General features: G+C 39.3%; 1 protein-coding gene across 7 annotated transcripts in view; it reads left to right on the plus strand.

The window, feature by feature from the left end:
• PTPRD (protein tyrosine phosphatase receptor type D) overlaps nucleotides 1–16493 on the plus strand; it is a 184095-nt gene extending 167602 nt beyond the window's left edge. For all 7 annotated transcript variants that reach the window (XM_024213897.3, XM_024213898.3, XM_024213900.3 and 4 more), the window contains 6 exons: nucleotides 218–396; nucleotides 2041–2167; nucleotides 3270–3395; nucleotides 9362–9516; nucleotides 13630–13765; nucleotides 16283–16493. In XM_024213897.3, the coding sequence (XP_024069665.2) occupies nucleotides 218–396; nucleotides 2041–2167; nucleotides 3270–3395; nucleotides 9362–9516; nucleotides 13630–13765; nucleotides 16283–16351 (792 nt within the window). In that variant the 3' untranslated portion in view covers nucleotides 16352–16493. The remainder of the gene's footprint in view (nucleotides 1–217; nucleotides 397–2040; nucleotides 2168–3269; nucleotides 3396–9361; nucleotides 9517–13629; nucleotides 13766–16282) is intronic.
• Nucleotides 16494–20355: the final 3862 nt, after the last annotated feature.

Raw genomic sequence — 20355 nt, forward strand, 5'->3', positions numbered from 1 at the left:
TTTCATAAGTATAAATAGAATGTTAAAGATATACCATGGTATTAAAAAGCAGATTGTAAATATCTAGTTAGTACAATTAGAATGTAGGAAAATAACCATTTAAAATTAAAGGAATTTTTAATCAGCCAAAACAGAGATAATCAAATCAGAAATCAGACACTGAAATTGTTGGGTTTTGTCATTTCCCCCCCTCAATTTATTTTTCTCTGTTCAACAGCGTCTAGCTAGCTCTAAAGCTCATACTTCAAGATTCATCAGTGCCAATCTTCCATGTAATAAATTCAAAAATCGCCTTGTTAATATTATGCCATATGAATCAACGAGGGTATGTTTGCAGCCGATCCGAGGAGTAGAAGGCTCTGATTATATCAATGCCAGTTTTATTGATGGATACAGGTACTAAGTGTTGGTGTGTTGTGATGTGAACTGTTTAAAACCTTACAAAGTTTACATATACATTTATATAATGACAGTAAATTTCAACAAAATTCAGGACAGCACTGTTTGTATGCATGACACCATTCCATGTTGGGTTTCATTTTTAATTAATGAATAATAGACTTGGAACTATTTTCTCACCTCTATGCACCTCACTGTGAAGGAAAAACTGTTTTTGGCAGAGAACTCTGTTTTAATAATCATGTCTAACTTCAAGCACAGGAGTACTCAGAAGCTTATATGCTAGGTTAGTCTTCTGCTTAAACACATAGTTAAATTGGGACCTCAATTTCTTCTGAGTGTTCCAGTAAGAGAGGCGGGGAAAGAAAAGAAAGGGGATTTATCCCCCTAAAGCAGCAGATATCCTGAGATCTGTATGGATCTTGTTGTGAACCCATTAAGGCCAGGGCCTTGCACCAAAGCAGCCATTACCCACACACAGTTTCCAAACTCTCCCCTGAGCTACCACCGTTACAACATGTTTCCTCAGGAGCCAGCTGTCATTGGCTGATTAATCCAGCAGCTTCATTGCAAAGCCATGAATGATACCTGATGGTACCTGATGACAGAACAAGGAGTAATGGTCTCAGGTTGCCGTTGGGGAGGTTTAGGTTGGATTTTAGGAAAAACTTTTTCACTAGGAGGGTGGTGAAGCACTGGAATGGGTTACCTAGGGAGGTGGTGGAATCTCCTTCCTTAGAGGTTTTTAAGGTCAGGCTTGACAAAACCTTGGCTGGGATGATTTAGTTGGGAATTGGTCCTGCTTTGAGCAGGGGGTTGGACAAGATGACCTCCTGAGGTCCCTTCCAACCCTGATATTCTATGATTCTATGAAGGGGATGCAGTAAATGCTAATGTTGCTTGGAGTAGTACTAACTTCCACTCCGATATGTTTGACTATCCACTGAGTCAGCATGCTACAGAGAGTGGCTTCTTTTTGTCTCCATCCTTAAATCTTCATGGAGCCGGAGGAGTTCCTGTGAGATCAGGCGGCAGAGGAAGCATTCTCAGAATCATAGCTTCCCCTTCTATGCACCACTCATCCACTGTAGATTCTGGCAGTTTGGCGCCCTCCACCTGTGGAAGGAAAAGTATGGCCATTGGTTAGGGCAGTATTAAGACCATGTGCGGCAGCCCACATGACTCTTAGGGGTTTTTTGAGCCTCTGCACCCTCCCCACTTTTGCTGGAGGGATTAAGCTGTTGAATGAGTTAATAAAGAAGCTGCGTGGTGCTATAATTCATAAACCTAATAGATTGTACGACAGTCATTTCTACAAAATGAAGAAGCACAACTAAGTGTTTCCTAAGTGCTTTTTATGACACACAAAATTGAGCTATTAGAGTTGCATTAAAATTTAAATAATAATGATAAAGACATACATCATAATATTAACAGAGCAATTTCCTTCACAAAGTTCTAAAAATAAAAAATGCCATTGTTTGATTAAACAATCTTAATAGGTTTTTAACGTGCTTACCATTAATAATATATATCTTTTCCTTACTTTTCCTATAACTGTGTCTCAATATAATGTTTACATATAAACAGAGAGCATTTGAGTGTCATCACTTTGGGGTTTTTCCCTTGTTTTTGATGTAGGCAACAAAAAGCTTACATAGCTACGCAGGGACCTTTGGCAGAGACAACTGAAGATTTCTGGAGGATGCTCTGGGAGCACAACTCCACAATCGTAGTCATGCTTACTAAACTGCGAGAAATGGGCAGAGTGAGTATTGTTTTAATAGGCTTTAAACTTTGTTTCTTTTGGAGAATTCATACCTTCCTGTAAAATCTCCAAAAAGTAAAGATCAGCGATAAAGATCAGTGATCGTGTTGAATGATAAAATTAAATCGTCACAGGAGAGGCTAAAAGTCTTAGCTGTTCCATTTCTGGGTTTCCTTACGTCCCAACTTTTCCTGTGTACTTATTATACTGACCTTTGCAAATTCAGCAGCTTGTTTACCATGTTAAATCTCATTAAGCTTCCTCTTGGTATAATAGAAGGATTGAACTAGTTTACAGAAATGGTAGACTTGTACCAGTATAATAAACTTGGTGTATGGTAAGTGATATCAGAATCAGGCTTTCTATTTGGAAGACTAAATGGCGCAGGGAATTCATAATAGCTATAAAAGGCTAGATCCTCAGAGGCCAAGGAGTGCTTGAGGCAAATGAAGGGAAGGAAAGTAAAAATGGCTTTAAGATTTGAATACCCTTATGGACTGAAATCACCAAGATTTGCAGATTTTGAGGTACTATCTGATCATTTTTGATAAATAACAATTCAACTGGTGTGCGGGGAGCAGTTCAGAAGCTATATGTTGAGTTCATTGCGGACCTGTGAACTGGAGGCCTGAAGATAACTTTTTCATTCCTTTTCAGACATTTTTATTTATTGGAAAATATAAGAAACAGAGTAGTTAAATTAAAAAAAAAACAAAAAACTAGTGGCTGATCTAAGTCTAGTTCTTAGTGGGCAGGTGTCAAGCCATACCAGCGAGACTGCCATCAAAACTGATACTAAAGCCTCAGATGGCAGCAGCAGCCCTTCTTCACAGTGTTGAAAGTTGGTGGAACAAAACAGTTTTTCAGCATTGTGACTGATGCCACAGCCTGCTGACAGGGCAGTTTGGAGACACTGGCAATGCCACGTGCCAGAGCTGTATCTATTTTATGGACAAATAGAAGAATTTAGGTTTTAGTTCTGTTAGTAATGGCGTTCTTCATGAGCACTGAATTTGCTATAATTAAAACAGATGATAACAATCCGCCGTGATGAAGACATGTTCATTTATAACACGGAACTGGACTTTTTTTTTTTAAATAGGAAAAATGCCACCAGTATTGGCCAGCAGAGCGTTCAGCCAGATATCAGTACTTTGTGGTGGATCCCATGGCAGAGTACAACATGCCACAGTATATCCTAAGGGAATTCAAGGTCACAGATGCCAGGGTAAGTTAGCTCAACATAATTCTGTTTTCTATATGTTTAAAAGGAGTCCAGTCTCTTCCCTTTTCTTTTTTATTAGCAATGCCTTAGGGACATTCTTGATTCCCAGACCTAAGCAATAGCCAAAGAGAAGGGAAAGATAATAACAACCTTGTAAGAGAACTGGCTGTAATTCAAACATAACATCTGGGCAGCACAACTTTTAGAAAGTTCTGTATATGTGTTTGTGCTGAAAAGCATTAGCTGATTAGAAGGCCATGTTCCCTCCAGACCCTGCTTGATACTTGTTTTTGGAATTTTCATCACTTAAGGCTGTAAATATGTTGTTGTTCTGCACAGCTCTTTAGGTCATGCACGCTTGAAGGTTAATATGGTGCGATTAAAAAACAGCAGAGCAAACAGCATTCTTAAGAAAAGTTGACAAGTTTTGCACATTATAATTTGATTCTTGGCATAGCTTACTCTTTAGCGTTCTAATATGTCTGCAGAGAAGAGCTTTACAGCCATGACCCTGGTTTGCTAATTTCCATTATGCATTCCTCATCTGGACTGCTGAGTCCAAGGTTCAGCACTGATGGAAAATTAACTGTATATAAACTTATTTTAATAGGAATATCTTTGACAATTCTCATACTGTGATTTCTAACACTTCACATGGTATGGTAGGGAAACCCCTACCCTGCTCCATTTTTGGAAGCACTGTAGCAATAGCGTTGATTGCAGGAACATAGCAGGATGCTGTACTTTCAAGGAATAAAATCACTTAGAGCTCCAGATCCATACCCAAGAAATTAGACTTTACATATATTGGGAACCAATATTTGATAATGGGCTCTTCAATCCAGAAGAGATAGGTATAACATGATCCAATAGCTGGAAGTTGAAGCTAAACAAATGTAGAATAGAAATAATGTGCAAAATTCTAACAGTGAGGTTAATTAACCAATGGAATGACTTACCAAGTGGTAGGTTCTCTCTCACTTTCAATTTTTAAATCAAGATTGGCTGTTTTTCTAAAAGATATGCTCTAGTTCAAACAGGAATTAATTCAGGGCTGTCCTATGGCCTGAGTTATACAGGAGGTCAGGCTAAATGATCACACTGATCCCTTCTGGCCTTATAATCCGTGAATCTATGATTTCCTTCTATTATTATGACTAGGTTGCTGATGCTAACATAGGCTACAGATAAAGGTAGATTAGACACTTGAAACAGTTAGCTAAATGGCATTTTCACTAGCCACAGGGAACATTAAGACTAGTATTGGGCAAAAGAGGCTGGAATTTGACTTTGCAAAGACAAAAACAGGCACAGTTTGGATTTGTTACCACTTTACGTGAACTACCAAAATAGAGTGAGGTTCATATAAATGACCCATCTCTACGTAACAATGCCGGAGAAGGAGTGACTCATAGCAGCAATTTTCAACCACACTTGTAAACAAAGACAATCATACAGTCATGAAAGCCAATTTCAATACCACCTTGGTGACCTCCTTTGTAGATAGTTAGTAAAATCATTCTGTTCCTCCTAAATTGGAATATATGCAAGTGACATGGGTAACCAGTCACACATTACAGAGAGTGAGTAGCAAAGAGTCAAAGATGTAGCTGAAGAGGATCATTTGCAAACAATCCCTAGAATAAAATGCATTCACATGGTATTCATCAAAGAGTTTCAAGTTAACAAACACATTGTTTGTAAAAATATAGTGGATAGTTTGCAAATTGATAAAAGGGCAAAAGTCATCAAATAACTTGTATGCCACAAATAGCTTGCCTGGCCTTAGTATTAACACACCTGCTAAAAAGTTCCTTGCTTTAACCTGTGGTGAGTACGCCTCACCAATCTGTTGTACCACCTCACAGTCCCTTAATGTTAATGTTTCCCTAGTTTTGAAGACAGCGCTGCCCTAATGGTTCCAGTTGTGTTAAATGACTAACTGACAATCTTAGAGAGGTATATGGTCTGATTATCCAAAGGTGATGAGAACCTGCAGCTCCCTCGGACTTCACTGAAAGTTGTGGGTGCTCAGCACATACTAAAATCAGACCTATTATTTTCTCGTTGTATGGAGTGCTAACATGACTAATTTACACTAATGATAATGGAATTTATGTAACTAAATCACTGGCATATCCAGAGCAGAATGGACACTTTATTGTTGTTACCATTCTTCCTCCCTTTGATGTGTAATGTCTTTTGTAACTTGATAATATCATCAACAGTCTGGTATTTTGTAGGTGTCAAAGCAGAATTTGATATGGAGCTCTGTGTTATCACTATTACACAGTGAACTGTCATAAGGGACAGGTAACCTCCATAACTGCTCCAATCTATGATTTCTAACTGCTTTACACCCACTGTCTCTGTAAACTATGAGGATCATCAACTTGGGGCAGTTTCATGCAGCACTAGTCTATTAGTGATATCCATAAGAGAGCATTATATACTCTATAAGCTCATTGAAAGGCAGTTGAATAGCCCTGGTGAGAGGCAAAATAGAAGTCCAAATGGTCAGCCAATCAATAGGGTTACATATTAAAAGAAACCTGGACCTCTTTTGCTCAACACAGCAATCTGAATGTTCATGTGCTGAAAACAGCACTTTTTACTCTGTCTATGTAAACTGTTACAAATATTTTTAAATAAAGATTTTAATAAAATGTTACACTCGGAACTTGACGGCTATAGGGAGAGATATCTCACTAAAAAAAAAAGCCACACCATTTATAATGCCAGCAGCATGGGGAAGAGATAATGTAAGAGATCGTAGATTCGTTCCCAATCTACTTTCATGCTAGTCTAAAATCATCAGAGTGACTTTATAAACTATGGTATAATCATTAAATAACATGTAAGTTCTGTTAATTGCTATTAAAGCAGGATCGGAACAGGTTTTATAGACTCCTGTCCCCCTTTAAAGTTAAACCTTTACTGACAAGTATGTTTCACAATATAGAGATAGAAATTAGTGATCTTTCCAGCCACAGCCTGAGCACAGTTTTGTCTTAAATGTAAAGATAATGTTGGTCCAGTAGATGCTTCCTAAGCACAGGAACACTAAAGGACTGCTGTCTCCCTCGTTAATTGATATCTAGCACAGGCACCAACTCCATAGGTGCTGCTCCGGGGCTGGACCACCCACAGGGAAAAAATAGTGGATGCTCAGCACCCACCGGCGGCCCTGCTGATCAGCTTCTCCCCCTCCCTCCCAGCACCTCCCGCCCGCTGCGATCAGCTGTTCAACAGCATTCAGGAGGTGCTGGGGGGCGGGGCACGCTCGGGGGAAGGGGTGGAATGGGATGGGAAGAGGCGGAGTGGGGGTGGGTGGAGCCTTGGGGGAAAGGATGGAGTGGAGGGTGGGGGCTGGGGCAGAGTGGGTATTGAGCACCTCTGGGAAATGACAAAGTCAGCACCTCTGATAGGTAGGATGTTGCCAAAGTGTCACATAGGAGGTTTTCTGTTCGCTTGTTTGTTCAGAGAATGTGAGCCATTCTGTTGCTAGAGCACCTCTTGCCAGTTGATTTATGGAACTGCACTTATAGTGGCTTTGGAGGGTACATTGTAGTGCGTCTTTCGAGGGAGGAATGATACCAGGGAAGCCATTACAAGAGAAGAGAGTTTTATCCTGGGAAAATGACATTTTAGTAAGAAACATTAGCAAATAGCTTAAGTTGGGCTTCTTAAGGGGTGTAGTGCTCTAAAAAGCCACACAAATTGTGCTCACCAGGTGCAGTTTTTGAAATATGCATTTATTTAAATTGGATCAAACAAATTCTTCAACACTAGAGAGCTCATTGTCACCGAGGTTTTTTGAGGGGAACACTAAGGATTGGTGAGTCAGGCTTCTCTGGATTTTAGTGAGAGTGCTGTGTATAAGCTCCCTGTTTTTTCCACACATTTGTAGACCTGAGAGGTAGAAAGCCCCAAAGTACCAGCAGAAAAGTAGGAACAAGTGATTGCTTTTTGTTTTGTTAAATTTTTTAAATGACCAATATTTCAGTTGTCAGAGCAATCATGGCTAAATATTTTGGTGGGAAACTCCTCTGGCCTCTACCTTCCAATCTGCTTTTTGGGGGGTTCCCATAATTGTTTAGCTGATCCATTGGTTTCACTCTGTAAAAGACCATTTTGAAGACATGGCATCTGGTGCTAGTTTTCTCTTTCCTCTCCTCGTACAATGCCACAGTTACTGCTTAAAGACATGGTGACATGGCATATGTTATTTCTGTTTTCATGGCAGAAAAGTGGATGCCTTCAGGAAGTGTACGGTGTCCAGAAGGCATGAAGGTTAACAGTAATAGCTCAATTTGTGTCAATCCTTTTAAAAGACACAAGTTATACAGATTGACAGTGTTCAAAATCAGCAAGCACAACATCGGAGTGTTTAAAACAACTATATTCCCTAGTATTGTGTTACAGTGCATTTTGCACTTACTTTACTAGCCATTTAAATGTTAAACAGGCATTAAATATGAAGCGAAGTCTACATTTGACTTCAATACTTGTGGCTTTATTCCAGAAGTAAGAATGCTACAGTATTATGCAACTTTAATAAGCAATAATGCTAATCTTCATTTAAGAAAGTAACCACAGAGGCATGGATAGCTCCTGTAGATTTGTAATGAGAGATGGAATCTTCTGTCTATTGGGTCATTAGTTTAAGTCCAGTTCAAGTTGCTAGTGACTGATAATCATTGTGAGTCAGTGGATGTTTAGTGTATGTGAAATGAGTTGGGGTCTCAGTCTGGCTCCTAATAGACAGATGTCCACATCACAAAAGAACACTATCACAACCGGCATTCTCGACCTCTCTGGCCACTCAGTAACAGACCTAAAGGTGGCAATTTTGCAACAGAAAAGCTTCAAAAACAGACTCCAAGGAGAAACTGCTGAACTTGAATTAATATGCAAATTAGACACTATCAACTTAGGCTTGAATAGAGACTGGGAATGGCTGAGCCATTACACATATTGAATCTATTTCCCCATGTTAAGTATTCTCACACGTCTTGTCAAACTGTCTGTAATGGGCTATCTTGGTTATCACTACAAAAGTTTTTTTCTCTTAATTAATTAGCCTCTTAAAGTTGGTAGGACAACTCCCACCTTTTCATGTTCTCTGTATGTGTGTATATATATATCTCCTTGCTATATGTTCCATTCTATGCATCTGATGAAGTGGGCTGTAGCCCACAAAAACTTATACTCAAATAAATTTGTTAGTCTCTAAGGTGCCACAAGTACTCCTGTTCTTTTTGCGGATACAGACTAAAACGGCTGCTACTCTGAAACCTGGCATTCTTAGTGGCAGCCTTAACAGAGAAGGCAAGGACTGAATGTGAATGAACTACCTTCTTGCCTGTAGAGAGAGTCCAGCCAAGCAGAGGTTGAAGCATATTGGCCAGGTAGCATGGGGAAGCTTGCACTGCCGCTGGCCATCCTGTACCTGTTTTCATAGCTTCCAAGGACAGAGGGGACCATTGTGATCATCTAATATGACTTCCTGTATAACACAGGCCATAGAACTTCCCCAAATAAAGAGAGGATTTGAATCTTGTGGGCTATAAATCCAGAACTTCTCACAAGCATTTAATTAAAAAAAAATCCCACCAATTAACTAGCTCCCAACTTCCTTGTCCTCAAACTCTCTTTTTCCAGGATCTAAATGTCAGACAATATTCTAGCCAATGCTGAGAGTAATTTGAGCATTGTCGTGGTTAATGAAATTGCCCTTTTATGTCAATGTGGAATAATAACTGCAAAACAAGAAGAAAAACACAAGCTCATCAGCATTGTGATTGGAAGCATCTTAGTAAATGTGATCTTAGCCATGTTTGCTCTTTGCATATTTTTTCCCCTCCCAGTGTACATTTTTCATAATTGCTGTTCTGGTTTGCTGACTGACTGACTTTCAACTCCTGGAACATTCTTTTGTGGTATACTGTGTATGTCTTTCATTAAAGGATGGCCAGTCCCGAACAGTGAGGCAATTCCAGTTCACTGACTGGCCAGAACAAGGAGTGCCAAAGTCTGGAGAAGGATTTATTGACTTCATAGGCCAAGTTCATAAAACAAAAGAGCAGTTTGGTCAGGATGGACCGATCTCTGTTCATTGTAGGTAAGTAAAAAACCTCAGTGCAGATTGATCGTTTTTCTTGATTAAAAAGATATTTTAAGTTTCAAAGTTGACTTTAGGGGGTAGCTAATTGGTGTGAAAGTGTAGAGATGAATGGAATGACTTCCTAGATGAACTATCAGAAATGTAATAAAACAATCTAATGCCAATCCCTTTTATCCCCTATATTTCAGTAATGTTGGAACTATTTTGTGGTGAAATCCCATTCTGACACTAAAGGTGCCACTCAAATAAGAGCAAACATGATTTTTTTCCCTTACAAATGATCTTTGCCACAGGATAAAAACAACCCTGGTCTATGCTGCATTCAGCGCACAGTGGGAAATGCCTTACTATAGAGTGATGTACCTGATTGTGTTTTCAATAGTAATTAGCAGTGAGGCTATTATGGTGATGGTGATCATTACCAGTAAACGTGCTAGATGTCCTTGAGTAGCAGGCTGAGTATGATCATCAAAATAGACCAAAGAAAAATGGTTTCTACATTAGGCAATCCGGTGTAATGGTAGCCATTGCATTCAGAGACTAAGGGTACGTCTATACCCAGCCGCTAGTTCGGCAGCTGGAAATCGAAGTTCTGGGTTCGACTTATCGCGTCTTGTCTGGACGCGATAAGTCGAACCAGGAAGTGATCGCCGTCGACTGCGGTACTCCAGCTAGACGAGAGGAGTACCGGGGAGTCGACGGGGGGGCCTGCCTGCCGCGTGTGGACTGAGGTAAGTTCGAACTAAGGTACTTCGAACTTCAGCTACGTTAGTCATGTAGCTGAAGTTGCGTACCTTAGTTCGAATTGGGGGGTAAGTGTAGACCAAGCCTATGTCCACAGTAAAGTCAGTGTTTTTTGACTGGTCAGCTAAAAGCTCAGAATGTAGAACCTACCCTCTAAGGAGGTGCTGAATACCCTCAGTTCCTTTTATAAGTGAGTTGAGGATAACAGCAGCTTTCAGGATCAAGCCCATAGAAATAATCCTGAGTGTGTGTGTGTGTGTGTGTGTGTGTGTTTGGGAGGGGGAGGTTAATTATTATTTTATGCCAACTTGCTTTGGTTACAATATTCTAAAGTCTCTAGCAGATGGCTAAAGATAATATATTTATCTTTGATCTCTTACGTAATAAATTGCTTTCTATAAAATCCATTAGGATTTTAGAAATTAATTTTGCAACATTAAAGTGTATTTTTGATAGTTTAAATGGTATTGTTTATATAATGGGGGGGCAATTAATACAGGTGCAAGTTTCTTTCCATGGGCTGAATAATGCCTTCTTCTCCCATGCAAAGGCCAAGTAGAGGTTTGGTAGGGGGTATATATAAACAAGGACTGAAAGTGAAATATCCTAGCCCTGCCAAATCCAGCAACAGCCCTTAGTTAAGACTGGATGCACAATTGCTCTACTCCCCTGGTGGACTTTAGTAGCAGCTAGGGCCTCTGCACTTCCCTAAATAGGAAGTTTAAGCTAGTGGATCTGCTGGACCATTTAAACCCCGCCTTTGCTGTGTCCCTAAATACCCGCTACATATTGCAAAGAAAAAAGGCACTGCAGAGCAGAGTTCAGTGGTGCATAGAGGGTAATGAATTATCTTGCACAGACTCTCCAAGATTAGACCTGTCCCACCCTAGCTGATTTAGGGATTTATGTGCCAGGGGAGTGGTGGGCAATGTTTGGCCCTTTATGTGGGCTCAGATGAAAAAACAAATGGCGGCCCCTTTTAAGTTCTTTCCAAGCTCTGCCCACACATGATGTTGAAATGAGATGCCACTCACAATAAATTATGAAGATCATTATGGGCTTTGATCCTGCACCGCTGTAAGTCAATGGGAGTTGCATCATTGACTTCAGTGGGAACAGGATCAGGCCCAGTAAGATCATACCTCTTCGTTCCTGGATGCCTTAGCAGCAGTGAAATAGTTAACATTGCTGACATCTAAATTGTCATTATTAGAATCATTCAGAATCAAGATCTTGTGCATATGAATTGGAGCAGTTCAAACCCACCTCTTTGCAAACTCTTCACTGCTACATAGCTCAGTCTCACCCCTGCGGCCCTCTTATAAAAAATGCTTATGAGCTGTATTCTGACCTGTTTTCAAGGGATTTATTTGTAAAGGGGGAGACCAGGGAAATTCCTCACCCTCTGAACTTCCTGCTACCTGGTTCCCTGTAATTTTTCTCTCTTCTATATATTTGTTCTGTGGTTTACTTACCTGTATTACAGTAAACCACTCTGACATTGAGTGATTTTTCCTTCTCTAGGAATTTTACAAACAAATCAATGTGTTACTATTTAAAACTTTCTAACCTCATTAGGCAGTTAATTAAAAAGTAGTTAGGTCAGCAAAGGACTTTTCCTGAAATCCAAGGCTCAGTAGAAATAGTGTACGCTAGGACCAGACGTAGGTATGTGCCAGCTTAGTGGCCACGCAGGATCCTGTGATTTTATCTGGGCCTTTCTTTGTCAGCATCCTCTCTCAGCAGATTTCCAAGACCTTACCCACCCTGCAGCCGATCCTAACACACACAACCCTTTAAAGATAATCTCCTCCCCCTGCCTCCTCCCAGCTGATAAAACACTTACGAGCCCCTTCCCTAACTGTTAAAACTCTACTGCATGCCCCTAATGAAAAGCATCCTTCCCAACCTTGAGGAACTATCTGGGTTATGGAACTCTGCCCAGGCCCTGTGACCAGGGCCAGCTTTAGGCCGATTCCCCTGATTCCCCAGAATTGGGCCCCGCGCCTTAAGTGCCTTTTTAATTTTTTTTACTCACCCGGCGGCGGTCTGGGTCTTCGGCGGCACTTCGGTGGCAGGGGGTCCTTCAGTTGCTCCGGGTCTTCAGCGGCATTTCGGCAGTGGGGGGGTCCTTCAGTGCCGCGGAAGACCTGGAGTGAGTGAAGGAGCCCCCCGCCGCCGAAGTGCCGCCGAAGACCCGGACCGCCTCCGCGTATTCGAATCGGGCCCCACAGTTCCTAAAGCCAGCCCTGCCTGTGACTTTTACTAAACAGAGGACCCTATGAACAACATGTCTAGCCCTTTTATATACTGCCATAGGAGAATTGAACTCACCACTTTGCTTGAGACAGATTGTATGAGATAGGTCTTTAAACGCTGCTAGAGGTATTGTGGACTTGTACTTATATCCTAAACATCGTTTGGTGAAAAGATGCCGCACTGTTTAAATATGCTTGTCAGCTTCAGCCCAAAGTAAATGAATCCATCCATTTTCTGCAGACTTTACCCAAGCGTTACACTTGCTGCTTAATTAGGATCTGAAAATGTGGAGATTTTTCGTATTATTCAGTGTCTTCCTCATTAACTAACTCTCCAGATGCTTTCTTGCTTCTCAAGAACAGAACAGTATGAATTAATTCGCTCCTCTTGCTGGTTTAAAAAGTTCTAAATAGTTGTCTTAAAGTAATAAGGAGTCAAAAAATACTAGGTCTGGAAACAATCAGACCTGTTTAAAAGAGCCATCCGTTTTTGTTTCAGTTCTCAAATTTGTTGTACATGAAGAGTAAGCGTTGTAATATTCCTCTTCAATACAAGCTATATTTTTTCACATAAACCATATTTATGTTAAGTTCTCCATTAAACGATAAAAACAAAGAAACTGAAAGATAAGGCTGGTGCTCTGTCCCTAACTTACCCCTGCATATTTCAAGGGTCTCAGAACAGGGAGTAATCTCACATACCATATGTAACAGGACCCAAACAAGTTGAGATAAGGACAGAGAGGTAGCCTAAATTCTGGCTTCCATTTCTTTTTTCATTTCCAGTTAGACTATTGGCAGGCCAGTGAACCCTCTCATTTTCCCCTGCCACACACTGACCACTATACATTCTTGGTCACAAACAAAATCACTTAAAATGCTCCCTGACTATCCAGCTTTCATTGGAAGTACATTAGTACAAATGTGAGTTTGCCAGAGAATGGTCACTTTGTCAATGTGTATAATTTCCACACAGAAGTTTTGCTTATAGAGCCTTTTTCCATGTAGATGACCATGTACATATGGTGTACCATATCCACAGCTAAATAATCAGCCAATTCTTTCAACATTTTAACTGTCAATTAACACTCCTTTTTTATTGCAACAGTGCAGGTGTTGGGAGGACTGGAGTATTCATAACCCTGAGCATCGTGTTGGAAAGAATGAGATATGAAGGTGTTGTAGATATCTTCCAGACAGTCAAAATGTTAAGGACACAACGGCCAGCCATGGTACAGACAGAGGTGAGAAGAACAACATACATATGCATTGACTGGGTCAGGGTAGGTGGCTGGGTGGATGCAATGTTAGGAATGGCAGGTGATGGGAGTGAGGTTTCCACAGCCAGGAATTTATATAGGAGGTATACAATTTACTTTCCCTTCTTAAGTACTGTAGCTATGTATGTAGCCTATGCAGTGCATTTAGGCTATTTCCCATTCTGTGGATAGGGAATACCACAGCCTGGAAAATGTCCATTTTAGTGGTGACTGAATAAGATATTTCTGTGACCCTATTTTCTAGAAGAAACTTGAGATGGAAACATTGCCCATGTCATTTTGAATTTTTCCTTCACGCTAGTAATCTATATTCATAATCAGGGAGCAAAGTTTGGCCTGTGGGTGCACCCTGCTGGCTTCTGTTCATTTGGAGGGCAGAATGTGTCCCGTGGCTTAAAACTGAGGCTATAGTATTTTTATGGTTGTCCAGACTTCATATAAACACAAATTTGACTGTTTGGCATGAAAGCATTACATCCCTGTGGGGCGGGGGAACCCTAGATTACAACTTTTTGCCCTGGGACACTATAAAGTTAGTGATCTCACTGTCAGTGAAAGTTCTGCAGTCTGGTGAGGGAGAGGTCTTGGGCACGGCCAGCCAGCCTGTTCCTGGCCCGATTCAGGAATCATCCCAATTCGTAAAGAACACATAAGCACATGCTTAACTTTAATCATATAGTTAAGTACTACTTAAGTTAAAACGTGCTGAATGTCATGAATTGGAGCCTTTGACTCTCAGTTCTAAGCCAACAGATCAGATCCATAAAAAGAGGGAGAAGGGGGGAGAAAAAGCATTTGTAGGACCTTCTACAGCCTTGGGCGGCTGATACCGACCATTAAAATGTTTATGATTTGAAATTTAATATTGATCCCTGCACTTTGCCATTTTGCTCTAAGAAAATGACACTTGTTCAGTAAAAAGTAGACAGCCCTACTCTTAGTGTTTTACACATGTGCGCACACTCTTTAAATGAAATTAGACCATTTTTAAAGTTTTATCACTTAGCCAAGTAACTCACTGAGACAAAATTGAAGAGTAAACTCCATTTATTTTCCATTACCATTATTGCTGTAGAAAATGTACATTTAAGCAAAATGAAAAATATCTACTTTCTGTCCCATTGGTTCCTATAAACAAATCTAGCATATAGAAAAATAAGCTTTTGTGGAGTCCACATAAATACAATGCTGGGCTGTGCAATGTATATCCTTTCCCTCTTTCTACTTTAGCTTACTCGTGGATGATATGCTTCCACTCCAGACTGAAAGTAGAAATCTTCCATGCACTGTGTTAATTTCATCCAGAACAGAACGGAAGTCTAGGGCTCAATCTTGCAAGATGCAGAGCGCTCTTGTCCCCATCCAGCTCATGATTAGTCCTGTTGAAATCAATTTGGCTACTCCTATGCTTAAAGTTAATCATGTGCTTAAGTATTTTGCAGGATTATGAGGATGGAGCCACTAATGATCATGGCAAATTAGATAAACTGAAGTGGGTGTGTTATGATATGGACTGCTGGTCCAATGGAAGCTATTGAATTGTGATCTGAGTGAAATGAAACCCAGATCCTTATGGCTGCAAGACTGTAGCATCACATGAACAAGTCCCCTAGGCGGCTTCAGTATTTTGGAGGTCTTAAAGAAACAACTTTTGTTCTTTCACATGAAGTGAGGTGGGCAAGTTTGTTGCACTCCAGCATAAAGAGACTTCTACTGTGCTATGTGTGCAAATGAGATGAAGTGCTAGGAGTAGCACCCGCACTGAGTGTTAGTAAACCTCAAGCCCTCTGCACTTCCACACCTTTACTTTCAGGTGCAGAAGATAAAAATGGATGTAGGTCGTGTGAAGAGACTTGGCGTGAAGTATAAGCTGCACCATGTTAATAAGGTGCTTAACTTCACATTCCTCTCTGAGCTGCTAATTCCTGCCGCTGGGCAGTAATAATTTGGTAACTATACAACAAGGCAGGATTGGATCCCCCTGTGCTTCCTGACCTGCTATTTTACCTTGTGTTTATGTGTGCAGCACCCCACACCTGGCCTGGGAGGGACTGAGACCAGAATATGATGTTTTAACATATTAGTCACATTCACTGAGATGCTATTTGAACATTTTATTAGCAAGTCTCAAACAGTATGAAATAATGCAAAAGGTAAATCTTAATGCACTCCCCTCAGACAAAAAGCTTTCTGCTAATTCTCTTGTACTCATTCAGAGCAACAACCGCTCAGTAAATGAATATATATTCGCATCACAAATAAGCAGGTTCCATCTAAGGAGAATGTTATTGCATTCAATGAGCATCTCAACCCATCTTTGTTTACTGTAACTCAAACCAGTGTATTCTGTTGATGTCAGCAGGAGGATATCACTGAACTGCTGTGGCCTCTGTGGGATATAGTGTATTCACAGAGCCTCTGATTAAATGAAAAAACAACAAAGAGGTTTTTATATTTTCTCTCTCTCTCTTTTTCTTCCAGGATCAATACCAGTTTGGCTATCGAGCCGCACTGGAATATCTGGGCAGCTTTGATCACTATGCAACGTAAAACCCCCTGACCCATCCTGGATTTTTACTGCAGGCCCTTTAAGATCCAGAGAGCCTCTTCTGAGCCATACAGTGTGCTTGAGAAGTACTTCTTAACTCCTAGCTAAAGACCAATTAGTGGGAATATTAAAAAAAACACACACACACACAAAAACAACCCAAGAACTATTCCAGGTGGACCAAGAATTCACAGTTTAATAACCTAACCAGAAATATAATAAAAGAATCCTGACTGGTGAGGCGTCTGAAGGATCTCATTTACAGATACCTCAAGGATTCAACTTTGGTTGAAATTAAAGGGAAGAGGAAATTATTGCAAAGAACCATCATCTTGTTCAGGATTGCATGATTGTTGCAAAGATGAATCTTGAGAGTACTGCAATTCAGTGCAAGATGTTTGTTAAAAGGCCGGTACCTGGCTTCTTAAAACAAAATGGACTCTTTGCTTCAACATCACCCCTTCCCACCATAATGCTCATAATAACACTTTAGGGAAAATGGGGGAATGTTTAAAAAGAAAGTCCTTGATTTAGTTTTTTAGTATTGTAAAGATACTGCTGACCTGTGCTTCATTTTTAACTGTGTAAACTTTTTCCTTTTTTTAACAAGAGTTTATCATTTGATGAAGTGAATTTAAAAAAAAAAGTTGCATAACTGTTCATTTTTTGTTTCAGAATTGTAGATTTTTTTAAGCTGTAGAACTGTTATCTGTAATATCTTGCTGTAGAAATGTTAAATAATTTGAAAATTTGCACATTTTTGTGCAGTCCTATATTTATCTACAGTACCACATTCTTCTTAGATATTACAGTTTGGTTTAATTTTGTTTTTGTTTTTAAAAGAAATACTCTTAATCAGTTAATCAGAGTGGGGCTTTTTTGGTTTCTTTTGGAATCAACAGGGAGGCGCAAAGTATAAAGCTGCTACTAAAACACACACACACTACTCTCTTTATAATTCTCTATCCATATCTATCTCTATATATATCTACAGATATACAGACAGATAGATACACACATAAATATATATAGATGCATCAGTTCTTCCATGACTTGGATTTATTGAAGTGGTGGGAAAGTTTTCCAGAATACTACATTCAACCCATATGGTACTTTTTGAACATCTCTGCATTTCCAAAGTCCATAGCTTTTTGGTTAGAAGGGAAATGAGGAATGCACATCAGTGATATTTGACCCTCACCCCGACTCAAAAAAAAAAAAAAAAAAAAAAAAGATTGTTTATATACACAGTCACACAAAGACACACACACATTATGTGGTTGAGGCTTCCAGTGAAGTTCAATATTTGTAACACTATAGTGCAATAACAAACCATATTATTAAGTATAGGAGGTGTGCATGTGGAAAAGGTCAGTGCATATCCCTTTAGGAGGGGAGAATGTTGTAATATACTAGCTATCAAGATGTTTAAAAAGTGTATTCAGTCATATATTGTCTATAGTATGTGCTATGAAATTTGCATTTAGGATGTGTAACAGGGCAAAGCCAAACTCATGTTGCTCTGTTAATAAATTAGAAATATTTTGTGGCATACAGCATTATTTAGAGATGCTGGTTTTTATTTTTATTTCACATTTAGAGTGCCTTATATTTGATGCCTATTTTGATAGCATATCTTTAAGTTTTGTTATGTCTGTATTTACACTAGTTAATTCATATCTTTGTTACTCTTTTCAATTAAAGCATTATCTTTTTAGCACATGTACAAAAACACTTTGAATAATACACATTCCTGGTTTTTAACCGAGTAGGGGATGTTAATAAATGCAAGCCCAAAACACTTGGGTAGTCAGGACCCTTTATCCTTTCATAACTCCAACAACAGACATGCCCACTACTTTAAGGTTCCTTCCAAATTGGCTCTCATAAACCACAGTGTTGATGATTACGGTATTGCCATTGCAGAGATGTAGGACTGCACTAGTAGTAAGTAGTTTTTGTTAGCAGTACTCATGCATCATTCCTTTCATTTGGGGCCAAATCCTGCTCACTGTACACGTCAATAGGCCCACTGAAATCAAATTATTGGTCGCAATGGGACTGTTAGTATGGGTAAGGCAAGCAGGATTTAGCCCTCAGAGTATGCTTTAACATGACTTTAGATTTCCATTTGAGAGAACAAAATTCTTTAAACAATGTAAAATATTTTCTGAGACTCTATATGAAGCCATTTACAGTGGCCCAGGTCTCTGTCATGCCTTGTAACATGTTAGCACACAAAAATCAAAGGAACTCTTTCTTTCAGGTGTCAGATAAGAACCATACGTATAGTTCAGCTATGTTGGTGTAACACACAGGATTTTTTTTTTCTTCCATATTTCCCATCACTAGTAGAAAGAAATGTATGAAAGACCAAACACTAGCAAGCATTGTATTTGAGCACTTTTGTAGAAAAAACAAAACGAAACAAAAAACAAATATAAATATATATATAATAATAATAAAAGTATTATAGAAGGCTACCTCAAGAACGAGATTCTATAACTTATATCAGAACCAGAGAAGAATGTGCACTATGTTTCTTTTTTTCTTCTTCTTTTTGATTTGTATCTTTTGAAGAATTATTAAAGTGCCAGATTACGTAGTGCAGTCATGTTCTTTTAGCCAAATAGAGTCAGATATACACACCATTTTAGAAGCACAGACTAGGGAGGGCTGTTGCACACCAGAGCTGTTAACAGGTAGGGGCTTCTCTCCATGAAACTTTTGCAAATTCTAAAGAAAAAGGGAAAAAATCAGAAATAAATAGTGAGGGAAAGTATTGTAGGACAAATGAGACTGCAAATATTCCAGTAATCTTGCTGTTCAGGAGTTGTTTCTAAGATAACTCTGTTAGCATCATTGATGTGCATTCCACTTTCTGTACACTAATGTATAGTCATTCTATCGTTAATTTAAAGAAGAAGCATCTTTATCTGCATTTACCATAATCTTCCAAGCTTAGAATTGGTTTCATCAGCATAACCAGTACGGTGCTATTATTTACCTATGTATGTGTAGTTATGTATAATTTTGTAATTAGTTAAAATGGAAAAAAAAACTCAAAATATATAAAAATGATTTGTACAGAACTTTATTTTAGCTCTTTTTTTAAAAATGATTGCATGGTTAGACAATTCAGAGGCTGGCTGGGGGAAGGGAGGGCCCTCTAGGGAGATCTGCACTTTCTATACCTTTGTACTATGCACTGCCCTATTGATTCTACACCCAATAATGTTATTACTTGAACCCATCTGTAAGAAACTGCTTATGAAAATCCACTTATGTGTATGTAAATAACACAGAACATGTAAAAAGGGGGGGGAGGGGAGAGTTTGCAACAACAACAAATGCAACAGCTTTTTTTCCCTTTTATTCTTCCTTCCTTTCTTTTTTTCTTTCTTTTTTTTTTGTTTGTTTTTTTGTTGGTTGGTTGATTGGTTTTTTCGTTTGGGGTGCCCTGATACTCCAGCAGATATCAGAAGGCTGCAAGTCCCGTCATCCCCATCTGTTATGTGGCTTTGCCATTCAAGCTTGGAGTGTCTTTACAAAGATAATAAAAGTTGTGTTCTTTGCTCTCGTTTTGGATGCATAGACTGAAAAATTAAAAAAAAAAAACCTTGTAAAATGGCTTGTTAAAAAAAAATACAATTACCTCTAATTAGTAGTACGCGTAAATGTTTTACAGAATGAAAGGCGTGCTTTTTATTTTCTTACTTCGTTACATTGGTGGCGAAAGAAAGTCTGTATGAAAATCAGTTCTTTGCTGACACAAGTTCCATTTGTTACAAATGAATTCTAATAAAAATGTCAGTGTTATGCAGCCCTGGTCTTGTTTTCTTAAGCAGAGCTTTTGGAATCAAAACAGTTTGGTTTTTCTTGGTCATAGAGGAGTCTAACTGACATTATAAAGTAGTCATTAATCTTAACTAGTAGCAAGGCACTGGAAAATGCATTTCCAGGTTAGCTAATATGTTGTCCTCCATGGTGATTTTTGAGCTATGGG

Source organism: Terrapene carolina, unplaced genomic scaffold (genome assembly GCF_002925995.2).
Source record: "Terrapene carolina triunguis isolate 2854851 unplaced genomic scaffold, T_m_triunguis-2.0 Scaffold35098, whole genome shotgun sequence".
NCBI classification, from domain to species: domain Eukaryota; kingdom Metazoa; phylum Chordata; order Testudines; family Emydidae; genus Terrapene; species Terrapene triunguis.